General features: G+C 37.4%; 1 protein-coding gene across 10 annotated transcripts in view; it reads right to left on the bottom strand.

Moving 5' to 3' along the window:
* The window catches only part of LOC110373039 (disco-interacting protein 2), a 96,158-nt gene that overhangs the window by 10,467 nt on the left and 69,526 nt on the right, over positions 1–16,165 (bottom strand). For 3 of the 10 annotated variants that reach the window (XM_021330150.3, XM_021330147.3, XM_049839302.2), the window contains 8 exons: positions 13,753–13,893; positions 11,370–11,618; positions 8,102–8,229; positions 6,792–7,092; positions 6,305–6,616; positions 3,755–3,947; positions 689–901; positions 103–272 (listed from right to left, as the gene is read on the bottom strand). In XM_021330150.3, the coding sequence (XP_021185825.1) occupies positions 103–272; positions 689–901; positions 3,755–3,947; positions 6,305–6,616; positions 6,792–7,092; positions 8,102–8,229; positions 11,370–11,618; positions 13,753–13,893 (1,707 nt within the window). The remainder of the gene's footprint in view (positions 1–102; positions 273–688; positions 902–3,754; positions 3,948–6,304; positions 6,617–6,791; positions 7,093–8,101; positions 8,230–11,369; positions 11,619–13,752; positions 13,894–16,165) is intronic. The other 7 variants (XM_021330148.3, XM_021330145.3, XM_021330151.3 and 4 more) reach the window with 5 other exon arrangements.

A 16,165-nucleotide genomic window follows, 5' to 3' on the forward strand; every position in this document is an offset into this window, starting at 1 on the left:
AAAATGCAAGGTTAATATAATATATTCAGCTGGCGAGCTTAAAACCTCAGTTCCTAAGGTTAGATTCCTGAAAAATTTCAAAACATCCAAAATTGTTCGTACCTTTGCTCTGGAAAACTGACAAGAACTGGTCGCAAGAAGACAGCGACCATGGATTAGCTCCATCGGCAACTAACAGCATACGCAGTGAACTGAGTGAGATCTCCTTGTGGTCACGGGTAGCTAACAGACCCCAGTGCAAGTCACGGGACTTCACTATAGCGACCGATGCCCTATATTGGAGAAATAACGCAAATATATAAAAACTATCGAAACAAACTCTTAAGACTTAATAATATTGTCCAGGTGCCAGGCTGAGTACCAAGATCAGTTAGCAGTGCAAATCTTTACTTTATAAACGACAAACTGAGACAGCACACTTTATGTAAGCAAGCTACTACGGCGACTGAAAATATTTACTAATTTATAAAATGAAAATTCATTAGAAACTTTTCATGGCTCTTTTTCACTGCTTTTAAATATAATTTTGTTAATGAGCGTCATTACATGAATAACCCTTGTAGCTGTAGTTCAAGAGCTTACGAATATATGTTTTATTTAATATGTTACATTTCAGACTTTTTAAATGACAGTAGCCTTGACATAGTTCAACATAGTTGGGAAAAGGTGATGATATCCAACAACTTACCGGTACTTGGTGATCATGTGCATCCAGGAGGCGGGGCTGACCTTCATCAGCGCGTACGGTATGAATATGACGTGCATGCCATTGAGCACGCTCGCCAGTACCGCGTGCCACAGCCCGGTCTCGCGCTTGAAGTCCAGTACGCAGACCATGTGCTCACCCTCCGTGTAGTTGCAAGCCACTGAGAGCATGCGACTGTGGGCCAGCATTGAAGCCCTGTGGAATTATTTATCCTATAGTCTTCAGGTTCCCGACAGAATCTTCTAGTTGAAATGCTGCAAGATTCCTTCATGAATAGAATCTTAGAAAAACATATCATGTCTCATTATATTCATAAAGCTTTGATAACTGTTATTTCTGTTATCTAATAATCACCTAGGAATTTAATTTAGTAAATAACCATCAAATAATAATTGTTATCTTTAATTTGATGGCATTACATTCACAGAAAAGATAAAATTACAAACTGCTCCGTCCGAGAATGTTCATTTTGCAAAATGTCCCGACTTACAATGGAAACTTCTCAGAACATATCATACGCTGAAACTCTCTTTCATAAAATGCCCTTTGCGCACATACAGTTTCATAATCTCTCAGGCATTATTCCGGTCAAAGGAATTCAGTATTATATCACACGTGCGACCTTTCCCTTCAAAATGAAACAGCTAAATCGCATTGTCAACAACTTTGTACTGCAATTTCAAGCGAGCAACTTTGTTGAGTATTTAATTACTTTTAGAAGGACTTTCATGCATGAACTATTGTGTGTTCATTTTTGTGAAAATCTGTCGTCCATTTGAGTGTTATTTCTGTTTCGGGGAAAAACGGTGATAGAACATCGATTGTTTTTGTTGCATGGTGTGAACATTTCTGATACGCTTGACAAAAAGGGCAGTCGCAAAAGGCTTTGATTGTTGCATGTAAACATGACAGTTGTTAAAAAACATTGTTATTGCATTTTTAGTTGTTGTGCTGGTAGATATCGTATCGACACGTTGTTTTGAAACAACTAAACTTTGTAAACGGTATTTTATTGTTCTAGTTCAAAAGTAATTCTAGTTCAAAAGCGAATCGTCCGCGTATCTATTCATGCATGTTTTGCCGTGATTGACAATGCGAATGCACTATGCACTACATACGTGAGAGCATTAACTGAAAATTGTAAGAACACGAGTGCGACAACACATTTCAGCGATAAACATAAGTGGGGACTAAACGAATATTTTGTGCTTAAGTGTGGAGCACTGCGGAAACGAGTCACCGCAGTCGCATTTTCTGAGCTAGCTGCAATATTGTTCATTTTATATCCATTTGGAGAAAAGGAAAGTGCATATTTTAATGTAAAAGGTGGCGCAAATAACTTATTGTACTATTTATGCACAACTTGAAGAAACCTTTTTTCAGCTGGATAGAACCTATTTTGTTTTAAAGTTAATGCAACTTCGTTCTAAAATGTTTTAATCTATACCTTTAATTACACTCTCAAAAGTTTACAAGCCGTTCCTGGTAAAAGATAACAAATGAATTGCTTACAATCTGTGAATAAATACGAGATTTGATCTGTCTTACAATGAATTCTTGTTGTTGCATACCTCCCTTTAAGTTCAGAGAAAACATCACAACATCAGGTCATGTTGTCGTTATTAAATTTCTATAGAAACCAACGTTCAGTTAAAGAGGAATCGCGTGGAACTGCTCTACAATACATTTGTATTTGCTTCGTCTGTCAGCTCGCATCCTGAATGTTACGCTACAATAAATTGAATTTCAACACTGGGAGCTGCGTCTCGCCTATACGGGGATAAGGATTTAACACAAATAGATTCTAATGGAAAGCCATATTCAGGTTTAATCTTTATTACACGTTAACAGCATCAAAATGTTGTTTGTGTTTAGATTTATTACTTCGTGTAGGTACCTATCGGTAATTGAATAAGTTTTACCTAATGTATGTCTGTGTGGCTCGCTGAGGAGGCACGAGTCACGTATGCAAGACAATGTTTGTGATGACTAACACGCACTTTCGTAACTCAGCCATTCGTCACTCAGCAACTTATTTAAATGCTATGCAAATTAATGACCTCTAAAGAAAAGTGAAGACTAACTTAACATAAGAACTGACTATAGTTAATGAGGAACATAATTCAGAGTAATTTAGGTACCAATGTGACCTATATAATATGAAACCGGTAGCTTCAATTCAATCAAATGTTCGCAGCTGTTAATCCGCAGCAATGGATTTATGTAACCGTAAAAATGGTTTTACGTATTTTTAGTTTTATTTTTTTCACGTTCCATCGCTGAAAATGTAAATTATAATATACGCATGTATTGCTTCGTAGAAAAGGCTTAACAAGCACGTAAAATTTAAAAGGATTATGGCTGTGAAATAAATAGCGGTTCGTTGTAGCTATTCGATTGGTCTGATGGTATGAATTCTTGGTATTGGTGTGAAATGAATTTTTAAAATTTACCGGAGCACTTTAAAATTTTCAGAGTAACATTACAAAAGTATTTTATGCCATACAATGTGTATTTTCATAATAACTACTATAACAACTCGATGAGCAAAGACGATCTAAATCTCTTCGTAAGCCATTTCCCTCTGATGTTCAGCTAGGTGACAATAGCTTACATTGGCAATATCAAACGCACGCAATATTAGTCCGTTGCGTTGAGCATTATACTCTATAACAATGGACGCCCAACGGAGATTATTAACCACGCGTTATCTAGACGCCATTTATCGATTGCATGATGACTAAATGGCACAGCGGGAGTTATCGCTCCCGGAATTCCAGAGCGCATGGCGCACTCTACATTCCTTGGAGCCGACCGTCCCGGTGAATTTCAAAGCTTGCGCGTTTTTCCGCGGTTTAAGTTGTGTGAATTTTATTCCACCATTTTCAATGCGATATTTTTCATATTTAAAATGTATATTTTTATTAAAATATTGTACATTTTACGGGTTATGACACCTTGCGTTTTTACTAAGCTTTATGTTGTACAAAGATATTAAGTATTCAGTAGTAGTTTCCGAAGAATTATCTGTAAAACTAAGTCACTTACCTGGTGACTATAACGCCCATAGCGGATCCATCAGCTGCTGATGTATGCTCGATGTGAGCAGGACTATCTTCCGCAGGTCTCGGCGGAGGGATCCAGTCCCGCGGGGGGCGGGGTAGCTTCTCAGTCGACACCCATTGTAGGGACGGCCAACCGCGGAATGATACTACATCCCCTGATGACGTCTTTGGCAATCCTGATGAAGAAGGGTTCGTGTTACCACTAATCACGGCTTGTTATAGGTATAGTAGTAATTTCTTTACTGTAATATAAGCTCGTAAGCTCGACGAATCCAATTTGTGCATCACGCACATAAAAATAATCCTACTATTTATGTTGTAAATCAGATTGAAAAGCAATATCTTCATCTCCCTAGCCTTTTCTCAACTATGGGGTCAGCCTCTAAAGTACTAGTGTGCTATGAAAGGTATGTAGGCTTTCATTGCGGTCAATTAAGGCCCATTCATTTCTTAAACGCTGATGTTAATAATAATTAGTCAATAAAATTCATTATAAAGCGTTCTGGTCCATTGAATTATTCTCTGAATATCGTATTAAACAATTTATGATTTATTACTCAGCCATCGAATAAATTAAGTGTTATTGGATCCGATCCATTATTTTTAGGGTTCCTTTCCCAATGAGCAACACTGGTGTCCGTCCGTCTATTAACAACAAACATTTAAAACTACAATATACAATGGTGCGATAAACGTGATTTACTTTGCTCGCTTTCACTCGATAATAATAATGTCAACACGAAAACAAACGGTTGAAAAGCATTCACTTTAGAAATAAGTAACTTTATTAATATTTAAGGATACTACTGAACCATACGTGCCCGAGTCCGGTTCACACTTGGTCGGTTTTTGTGTATTTCTCGCGTGGAAATTAAAAATATTGCTGCAATATTCATGGAAGATTTTCGGGTAAATAATAAAACTGATGATGGCTGGCTCTCATAGTTAAAATTTTTATTACTCTATTTTATTAATGAATATAATTTTTATTTTCAACGAAAATATTCAGTAATATTTTTGTGTAAGGGTTTTGATTGTTTTACCATTACTGTGCAATTTTTAAATAACATTCATAAGCGCTGAACAATTAACTTTTTATTTTCAATAATATCATAAATTCACAATTTACTTCACACTTTTCAATTTAACGTAGCTTTGTCTTTAGTTTGCATTGTCAAATTAAGATAAAACGGAACACTGATGCAACTAAGTAAGCGAAGCTAGAGGCTTCACGATGCACAATGCAAATTATCACACCTACTTGAATACACAGCGTTCTGATTAAATTGGAGACGACCTCCCGAATTCACGCCAGACAAAAAAGGAACGGAGCATAGAGCAGGAATAGCCGACAGCTTTCCTATGCGGCTTTTTGGATTGCACGTGCTAAAGTACGCAGACTCTGTTTACTTATCGTTAACCTGTTTAAATGATATAGCATGTGAAGAGATTCTTTTTTTTTAAATACATTGTTAGTGTCAAGAGAAACGTTGAGATGTCTCGAAGGAGACTTTTATTTAATCTCCGTGGGAGAGATACCTCGTTGCAGGGATTACCTCTATCTTTTTATGAATACTGCAGTACTGCGGTGTTCGCGTACTGTGATTTAAACGGTTCTATACTAGCGTCTGGCCTAACAACGCCTTTGCCGGTTGAATTTATACGAAAGCGAGAATCGCCGAGTGGAAGTGGCGCTGATACTTTGTCAACAGCTTTTTTAAGCTTCTTATAAAGTCTACATTGAAAGCTGAAAATATTTTTAAACGGTTGTGAAGTTTTATCGTTGTGTCTGTTCTGTATAAATCTATGAAGATACGAAATGATTACATTTAGCATACAACTTATTTATTTATTAAATAAACTGTTGTTAATTTAGAAAAATATAATCGTGAAACGCTATTTCAAAAAGTTTATTTACTGCAGATAGTGTTAAGCAGACAACATCAAACACTCATAGCTAATATTTAAACTGTAAAGTTCGTAAATACCAAGTTTCAAACATAAAATACAAATTCATAGTACAAACAGAGCGCGTTAGTTATATTTTATTTATAAACGGAAAGTGTAAAAACTTCGGAAAGTTTTTAATGGACGGGTGTAGAGGCTAGGGAGTTTTATTGGAATATTTTTTGAGTGGCAGGCACCCAGGGCTAGCTCACGGTAGGAACAGCAATCCGTTCGCAGCACTGTTTTTGGACGATTCGTTTAGGCTTTAGGTAAGCGCTTCGCCGTGTTGAAATATTGAGTTACGTATTTTAAAAGCTCACTTGTTTTACTAATCCATTTAGCTTTTATTCAGTGTTTTTTTCAGTGGTGTGATTTATTGGAACATGGTTATAAAATAAATTGATATTCAGGTGTTACTGTAGTTTCAAAGAGTTTACAAATACTATTGCTAAAATATATTCATTTTGTTTTTTCCACAAAAGATTTTAAAATTGAATCGCGTTCTATTTATTTTTGTTATTAGACAATTAAGTAGGTAATCAATTAGGCAAATAGGCATAAGTACAGTTATGATAATAAGTCTTACCTTTTAAGCAATTATCGGAAGTGAGCGCGTACTGAATGCCGCAGGAGCCGAGAAGGAAGCCAACTTGCTGCAAGCCGGCGTCACGGCGCGTCAGCGGCACCTCAATCGGGACGGGCACAATGCCCGCCTGCAGGCACCCATAGAAGGCGCACATGAAGTTGATGGGATCGTTGTTCGGGTAAACCAGCGCCACGCGATCCCCCGGCTTTATCGAGTTGTCCCCAGTCAGGGGTCCACCACTACTAGTCTTCGAGGTGAACGTCTTGTTCAGTAAAGCGTGAGCTATTTTGAGCGATCGACTGAGCAGTTTACCTGTGAGGAAAAGGTTTATTTTCAATTCGGGAACATGTGAAAGACGTTTAATTTCATAAATGAAAAGGCTTTTGAAACCAGTAAAATAATAACACGCCGTTTAAATGACGGCGATAAATCAAGAACACAACAATGAAAACACTTCGGCCATTACACGCATATATACAGTACTTACCATAATTGAGCGAATTGCTAAGTTTGCCGTTGGGGTCCAACACCGTCGCCACGTTGGCTTTAAACGAGGCTGTTCCATATCTCTGTAGAGCCGCTTCAAGGTTGCGAGGCAGCCCTGAAGGGACAACAAGTTGTTCTCCTACGGCTGGTGTCATGGTCCCGCCTTCCGGCTTCGGAGCGTTGGGATCCTTAGGGTTGGCAGCCAGCTCGAGTTCAATATCGTCGTCTTCGTAAAATTCCGGCAGCGGCCGGCGTTTTGGACGCTTCAGCGTGTTAAGAAGTTGCTGTATCTTCGCTGACACCTGTTTGAAGCAACAAATAGTTGTATTCACTCGGAACTCACTTCTCTTCTGATGTCACTAGCCTAAGTATGCGTCATAATTTATCATAACAGGTTTTCTGATTTAATATTTAAATGGATCAATCAATACAAGGATATCTAAGCGACAGTCCAAACAGATGAACAATGGTACACTACTTTACTCTGTAATAATACCGATGCCAGCACTGTACGACAGTTTACAAACAAGTGTGCGTAAAAATGCACGACATTACAAACTAATCTAACAATACCTATTTACGTCTTATATATTGATGACTGCTTCATGATCGTCTTACGTGTAGCGTGTTGTCAAACTTCCGCGGTATGGACACAAAGCCATGTAAAGTTGTGTTCTATAAAGACGGCCGATTCCACAAAAGTGCTAGGTTTCAGCCGGCGCTGTTCAAGTCCACAATACATGGCTGTCGATAAGGAAATTGCTTGTCAAAAATATAGACAAGCTTTGATGTCTGTAGAGCTCGGATATTTTGTAACGAATTCTGTGACGGTGTGTAGATTGCACTCCGCACGGCTATAGTATTGAGAACATTTTGCTCAGTTCATACCAGGTACACGTGTTTCTGTTTAAGCTTTCTATGTATAGGTAAAAGTTGTTAGGCACTGAGTCGGGCTAAGTTCAAAAGGACTATTCAGGATTACATAATGACGCATTTGACCGAGCAAAGTTGACTCTTAAGCCGAAAATCCTATTAACCTTTCACTTTAAGACACCTGCCCTTTAAACCAATATTATGAAAAATAAAACAAGTATACGCAGTGGGTGTACAAAAATATTATAAAGGTTATTTTGGGCACTATTTCCATCGTTACAGCGAACTTATTTTTTACATTGCTTGAGATACATTAATGATACTCCTACATAAAGAATAAACAGAATATATTATCCGCTTATTTTTATAATTCATTTATTATTCATACACAAAAAAATAGAAAATAAAGTAAAATAAAAATACAGTCGAGTTACTTACGCTTACCTTCCATCGGCCGGTGCCGGTACCGGTGTCCTCTGGTTGCGCGTAGCACTGCACCCTGTCAGCAACCAGGGCTCCACCGCGGCGCGCGCCTGATGAAGCATGAGTCACATCAGGCTGGATGTCTGATAACAAACGCCGAGTTACTAACGCTCGCCTACCAAACCAGCCAGGAACACACTCTACCAATTTCGTCAATAGATGTTTGGTGATATGGATGATTGTGGCTAGTGTGTTCCTAGCTTAAGAGCTCGTACAGACAAAGCCAGTTCCCTCTATGTTTTTACACTCTGTGAAGTGTTGTAGTTTAAAGCTCAGCTTGTGTAATTCAATTAAGGTGTTCGCGGTAAAATGTCTTCAAAGCACCGTTTTGTTTTGAAAATTGATTTTAGTCAATTTGATTGAAACCGTTACGTTATCATCGGGACATTGTCCAATTCTTGTTTAAGGTCTATTCGTTCTGGTTATTGTCTGTAGGAGTTCGAGCTCTTAAACCTATCCAGTCTAGGCAAACCCCTGGTTGGCTAAAACAGTCGCAATTGCTGATGAAGGTGAATGATGTTTTTTTTTTGTATGGTCTTTTGTAGTTTACGAAAATGGTTCAAATAATAGCAAGCCCTTTTGTCGTACGATTCTAATAAGAAAGTAGCTTTTCTTTCAGATCCAATCCAGTAAGGTGATCTGTGTTCAATAAACAAAAACGAGGCGCAAATTGAATGGTCATTTGATTGGAGTTCTTTCATCGGCTGAAGCTGCGATGACAAACAGACCCAACTGAGCTTTTTCTCTGATTAAGGCGAATCAGGTTACAGGCTTGTGCAAACTAGCTCCGTTGTTATTTACTTTACTTGCAATCACTCCCGCGATAAAACTGATCGAGTCAACACGCGTACGGTGTATTGTTTTCCTGGTTGATTTAAAGCAACTTTTTAATTTTATGAACTTTCAGCATACCATCTCCATGATTTATTTCTGATAGGTTATTGTTGATATCATAATATGGCGTATTAGTCCCCTATTTGTTTGAAATAAATAGTAGAAATTGCTAACAAATCGTTGAGGAGATGGCACGTGAGTTGAATTAAGTAAATACCAATTAGAAACATGCAGCGATGCAGATGATAAAAAGTGAGAAAATATTAACAACATAATAAACCCAGCTTGTCTAATAATAATTAGCCCATAGAGAATTATAAAGCTGTATTTGTTATTCACACCTGGCTAATAAAAAGTAGCGAAACAAATTAGGTCTTAAGGGAATACACGATATTACTAAGTACATACTCGTGAATGGAAAAGAAGAAAGGATAAGCTATTATTTACTTGGATGAGAGACTTATTCCATGAGGACTCAATTAGTCTCATTATTTGCACACAATTATATTCACAATGTTTGCATGATTGGAACAAATTATGTTCTTTATAAAACAGTTGCAAAGAAATAAGTTAGGAGGAAAATAAACATATTTTACACATTATCCTTCATTTTATAAAACACCTACTGCGTATCTCACAGTACCTACTTACAATGGAAAAGGCGATTGTTAACAAGTTTATAGTAACACTTATAAACTGCACTTTGTATATCCTTTGACAATCACACGATCACAAAACAAGAAATAGATTACTATAAATTAATATAACCTATATCCATTAACTATGAACTTAAGCGCTCACGAAAAAGAGTACAGTTCCCGTTCGCCTCTTTTCCTGCAATGATTTATTAATGGTTTATAAACTAGTGACGTCAATCTGAGTATTTTCAATGAAAAATATACAAATGAACTCTATTGAGTGGATGAGCTTACCAATGAAACGTGATTCATTTGAAGCAATAAAAACAACTCGGCTAGCTTAGTCACTTATGTCATTTGGCGTATTTCTTAGTGCTGAAATTACGTGTCAATTTAAAAGAAGCCGGTCTTCCTCCTTTGCTATTAAAGTATACTTGGGATTCGTTAGAGCAATATTTACAATTAAAAATGAGAGAATGCCGCATAGCTTATTAAATTCTCATCAAGTAGACATGCCCAATTGATGTTCAACTTGATATATCACTAGCAGAAACTTCCCATGAAACACGCAAGTTTGTTTAGGAAGCAATGCCTCTAAGACCAAGATAAATTACAGTATAAGTAGTAATTAGAACACATTACTACTAGCACTCATGCAAGCCACAATATTAAAACAATGGAGGAAGCAGCGCGACCTACTTATATCACGTAATCTGAAGAGCTCATAATAATCAGATAATATCATGATTGGCGACCGCTGACAACAAGAGTTTATGTTGCTCCGATACACGCTATATTTATCATAAACAATACCGCTGAAGACAAAAGTATGGAAACTAATTTTCACTACCTTTATTTATACAGTCATCTTAATTGCTTTATCACATGCATTATATTGGTCAACTTGTCTTAGTAATGAGAAACCCGCGAAATGACATAGAGCCCTGTGTAGGTGTTGTGACACGTTCAATATTCAGTGTTCACGATGCACAAACAAAAGATAAACAATTTGCTGACCCATAAACGAGGGCTCCAACCGAACTAAAACGAGTTCAGGATGGCATTTAAAACACGTGGGATGATCTGCTATATGTAAAAGTTAAAGTTTACGTGGGGATTTTTTGTTTTATTTCCACAAATACATTTTAAGGATCGACTAAATCAATAATGTAATCCAGTCAAATAACCACTAAGTAAGAACGGTAACTAAAATACATGTAGAAATGTTCTTCTGTTGGACGGCATTATCAGGTAGATCTATTAATGGCGCGCTAGGTAGTGTTATAGGGTAATATTCTATTAGATCCAATGTAGCGAACACGGACGGTACCTTAATCATGGTCCAAAATTGGCTAGTTTGCTGCAGCCAATTAACATCAGGTGCAGAGGAGCTTCGAAGCCCGTATAGTAATCAAACATTATCAATCTCGGTAACAAACCATTGTCTATTTTAGGGTATAAATCTGTTTTGGACCAAAATAATGAAAATCAAAATATACAAAGAACATTCGCGAAGCTGTTACAGGAAAAATTCCAATGTTATCTATTCCTATCTACTAGAATAGCACTAAAATAAGGTTTGCTAAATATTGTGACATTATTTGGGAGATGTTAATATTAGTGTAAATTAGCCAAATTAAAACCGTAACTAAAACATACGTGTCAATTATCAAAATATTAATAAAGCCACCAGGGGTTAACACGGTGCTAGACTCCCTACAATCCTTAATAGCGTTTAGAGGTGTACTTACAAGCAGGCAGGTGGGTAATGTCGGATAAATCAATCTCAGTACGTTCTCGCAGTTCAGTGCGTTCGCGCATCTCGGTGCGTTCCCGGGGCGCGTGCTTCTTCTCGCGGAGGTGATGGGGCTGTTGCGGTAATGGATGAGGGTGTGCGCGGGGGTGAGGGGCGGCGGGGCGGCGAGCTGGTGGGGACCCCAGCTCCGGCGGCGGGGGGAGCTCCGTATCGCCGGCGCATGAGTCTTCGTCAGATGATGAGGCTAGGAGAGGATAAACATTTATTGTAGTGGTTTGTTTTGAAGTATTTCTAGGCATTACATACTGACTGCAACTGAACATAAACTGAACGCGTTTTACCTACGTTGGAGTGACACAAAGAGAGCTGCTCCAATTTTTACTTGGGCTTTTCGGCATTCGACTTTGATTCAATTACCTTACACGTCTATAAAGGATCGACAAAATGTCTAAGAGTAATCTAACACTACTGTACGTAAAACTAAAACCATTCACACTGTGTCCAGAACTATCCCAATCACACCTTCCGATATCCCGATTTGCAACATTGAAACAATCCAATCGTTTGAGAGTTACAATGCACTCACAGGTGTCAATTTAAAACCTTCCCTCGATTTACGAGGTGCAAAGGAAAAACAGTAAAAAAAATGCTGGCTCCATTCGAAAATAGCTTCGTTAACAGAAAAATCTTTGTAACACATGCAGAGGTAACGTCAGGATTTCATTAAAGTCGCCTGCTGGGTCTGTGCGAATCAGAGTGCAATTGACTACCCTTAGTATGAAAACCTTCAAGTATGTACTCACATCCATACAATGTGCATATGAAACTAAGAAACAATAATCACACTTGTGTAGGTTGGTAGAATATTTATAACTATATAAAGAATGTTCTGAGAATCAGCCTAGAATAAGCACCGTAGCTAAGATACATTTTTCAATTAGAAGAAAATGTAAGTAAGATACGACAAGTTATTTTTGGAAAGCGAAGTAACAATTAGAACGTCCTGTTTGTGATGGAAAAGCGCCATCATTTTCTTTGAATATGTTTTCTTGTTAATTGGCCATGTTTCTTCGCAAGCGGAGGGCGTTCGTTATTTTCCTTCAAAAATAATGTCTCCTTTATTCTAACTAAAAATATTTTAAGTATGTTTGAGAATGTTATTTTTCAGACGGAAAAGTTCTAGTTTGTAACGAGAGACTTCTTCAAAACAATTCGTAGACTACAACATTTGATGGTAGAGAAATGAATGCTCTGCTATCAAGCCCTGTAAACAGGAGTAAAAGAACGTGAAATATAATTACCGACAGACAAAAGGCTGACGGAGCTGCACTGGCTGTTTAATCGCTTTCGTTTATCAATTAAATGTTGTTTTTGCAATCACTGTACCGTTCTTCTTCATTCAATCGTTTTTATGACTAATTGCCTGTTTCCAATACGATATGTGTGTTGGATGTAGGTAATTGAATTCCTTTAGCTTTGGCTTCGTTTTAGATTTTAAGTTGCGACTTAATTATTAACAGGTCGATTCTACGTTTGATTGCAAATTATAGAATGTAGCAATATTGTTCCAATGTTGTACAATACCTAATACAAAATACAGTTTGAACAGTCACGCGCATTATATTTCAGTCCCAGCCATGTATACTCTTAAAAAGGAGTTGGAGCTAAGCCGTTTAGCTCCAGTGACCGTATTGAATGTTCCCTTGTAAATCGAAAAGCTGCGGTTTACAGCTGTGCCCTGTTGAACTTCTATGGTGTACTGACATGTACCGCAGGCATGCTTAGTGCTCACGCAGCCAGTGGTTGGCAGAATGCTAGTTATGCCTCGCTCGCACTTTATCCTGTGTTAGCAATCTCCCTCACTTTGAATACCTACAGCAGTTATGCACTTTGGGCTTATGTACGCTCGCATGAGTTTGTTTGGGTTTAGGAACCACTTTGGTTGCGAACTATTTGTACTGAAAATCCTTGGGATCCATCCTATGTAGAAAGTCGTCTTACATGGTAACGTTAACGGCTCATCAACCATGATGAACGGAACTATTTTAACGTACAGTAAAAGGAAAACATCAATATTATTGTTTTGATATGAAATTGTATAACAGCATGAATAACACACAACACGGTTCTTTCCGGAGTCAAGAACATGCAAAAATTGAATCAATTGGTACAGCCCTTTATCTTTTGGCTTCAGTATTCTATAAATACTTACGTCCGTATTGCCGTCCGTAATGTACTTAAATCTTCCCTTGGTATAGTGTTGACTATGGATTACCAGTGTAAATGTGGAGTTCTTTAAATATTACACCTCAAGAGTCTTACTTTGTTGTATAAAATAATGTTCAGTAACTTTAAGAAATGGTTTGATTTGAACTTACAGAGGTCATGTCTCTCCCTGTCAGGGCTCTTGGCCATCATGGAGGTCCTCTTGGAAGGCATCGGCAGTGAGGGCTTCGGTCTGTTCTGCATCTCAGCCAGAGCTTGTTGAACCGCCTCCTGTCTCACTTCTGGAAAACAAACTAACATTAAAAGATAGTCTTTAGAGATCCTTGTCCCTTTCAATCTGTTTGTAGCATGCAATTTGCAATGTCTAATACTTTCAATACACTATTGTTTTTTCTCTAGGCTTTAATAATTTATTTATCTTCATGATAATTAATCATGTGCTAAAGCGAATTCAATATATGATTTAACTAAGGCAAACACATTTCACAACTGAAGAGAATCAAAGGCGAAATAAGCCGCAGAATTCAATTTCCAACAACATCAATAATTAAATTCAATCCTAGTTGTACGGTGAAAACTATCGGCACGATAGTCGTTTAAAGGCTGTCTTTTCAATTACTGAAAGTATCCCCTTTACAGCTAGGGAAGCGCGGTTCTGTAAAACATTGCTTTTAATCAACCAATAGTGTTTCAGATTTTAACCACAATGTAACTGATGCCATTGGTGGATATTGTTTACTTCGCCTTCGATTTGTCATTGATGCCTGTGATTTATTTAACTTACCCATTTTTATCTTATTTCGTAAACAAACAAATTAAGCTCAGACACGAATCAAGCGTTGAGATAACTTCAATAAATAAGGTCAAATGTCAAAAGTTAAATCTGATTATTTATCAGATGATTCGAACTAAAATAGTTACGTTTAAGATAAACCAAAATATGCGAGAGGCTTTTGACATGAAACCTATTTATAAAAGTCAATCATGCAAATGAATGAATGAGCGAGAACTTCATGCAGATAATAAATTAGTGCAACATATTAGACCACAGATGGATGTAGTGGCGGCCAGTAACTCGCTGATGAAGCCAGATATACATTGTGAGCGATTGATCGCAAACCCTGAGGCAACCCCTCGAGTGTAACACAATCGTTACACGACCAGACAACTGACAATAAGCGATAATTTTCTACATGATTTAGTATCCCATAGAGTCCACAGTTATACATAAATACAATAACCTAAGAAAATGTTAACCAACAAGAGGAAGAAGTTTATAATTTTAGCGACAGGTACTTTACTAATATACAGAGAACTAAAGTTATCTACAAACTTACACAATTATATGGTTATATATACTTATAAAATAGTTTTACATTATTCTAATATTCAACGCATTTACACCAAATATCAGAAGTTGTCAGACGGAGTGTTTGCAACAGCGGGTACGAGCGTAATTTCTCGTAATTTGCGTAACCTCGATGTGCATAGAAACACTGTCAAATTAATAACACGCGTTTGCGTTTACAAGTCGTGCCAACATCACTGAAGGTTTTAAGTTAAAAACGACAGCGGGTTCACTAACCATGAACGAATTTTCTGGTCCAAAGAGGAATGACACTAAACTCTGACAGTTTCTAAATACAGAGCTGCAAGTTAGTCGCCCAATTATTTTAAAAGATACAATAGAAATATAACATTTACAATTCCCTAGCATTTTTCTTTGTACAAACATCGCCGTCCAAGTGCACAAATAAACCTGAAGTGGAATCTACCGGCAAGCGCGCTCGTGTGCCCCTCAATGAGGATTGACATGTCTGAGGAGTTTGCGCTTTTACCGCGTCTAGAAGTCAATTTATCTATCAACCCTCCTCGGAGCAACACTGCTACCAATTGCATTAAAGAACTAAAGTCTAAAATAATAGATAGCCAAGACTCTGTGTGCACGACATCTAAACGCAATTATCTGGAAATATAATCGAATTGCTGTCAATTGCACGAAGCTGACAGCAACAGAATGTCGTCTTGTCATCTTATATGTAATGTTAAGTGCTAATTGACTTGTGTCTTGGTAACCACAATAAAAATAGAGCTTTCTCTTAAATGTATTGTTAATTTAATTGTCGTTTTTTGGTCATTATAAATTCTTATGTAGCTCAAAATTAGAGCATTTTTTATAAGAAACATGGCAGATCTACGTTGCTTAAATTCCGCTATCTCATCATTCTATAACTTGGGATCAGTCATTACCCACGCTCAAGGTCGGCCGCGACTCAAACATGCTAGTTTTTGTTTGATGCACATCCTCTCTATTATTCGCTTTCGGATAACTATGTAACAATGAGGTATAATAATGAATATTCATGTGTATGTAACGTTTTTACGTATGACACGTAGTCACGCCACTGTGAAGGTTTTTTGTATGTTAGTAAATAATGTTCATTTTATTCAGGGTATCCTACTTAGTTCCTAATGATTTCGTGTCGCCAGTTTAAATAATCAAGGTCCTAAAGATGCTTAGTCTTAAACTGCAAATAAGCCGGTATTTTTTTATCGAGACTTATT

Source organism: Helicoverpa armigera, chromosome 1, assembly GCF_030705265.1.
Source record: "Helicoverpa armigera isolate CAAS_96S chromosome 1, ASM3070526v1, whole genome shotgun sequence".
Lineage (NCBI taxonomy): Eukaryota > Metazoa > Arthropoda > Insecta > Lepidoptera > Noctuidae > Helicoverpa > Helicoverpa armigera.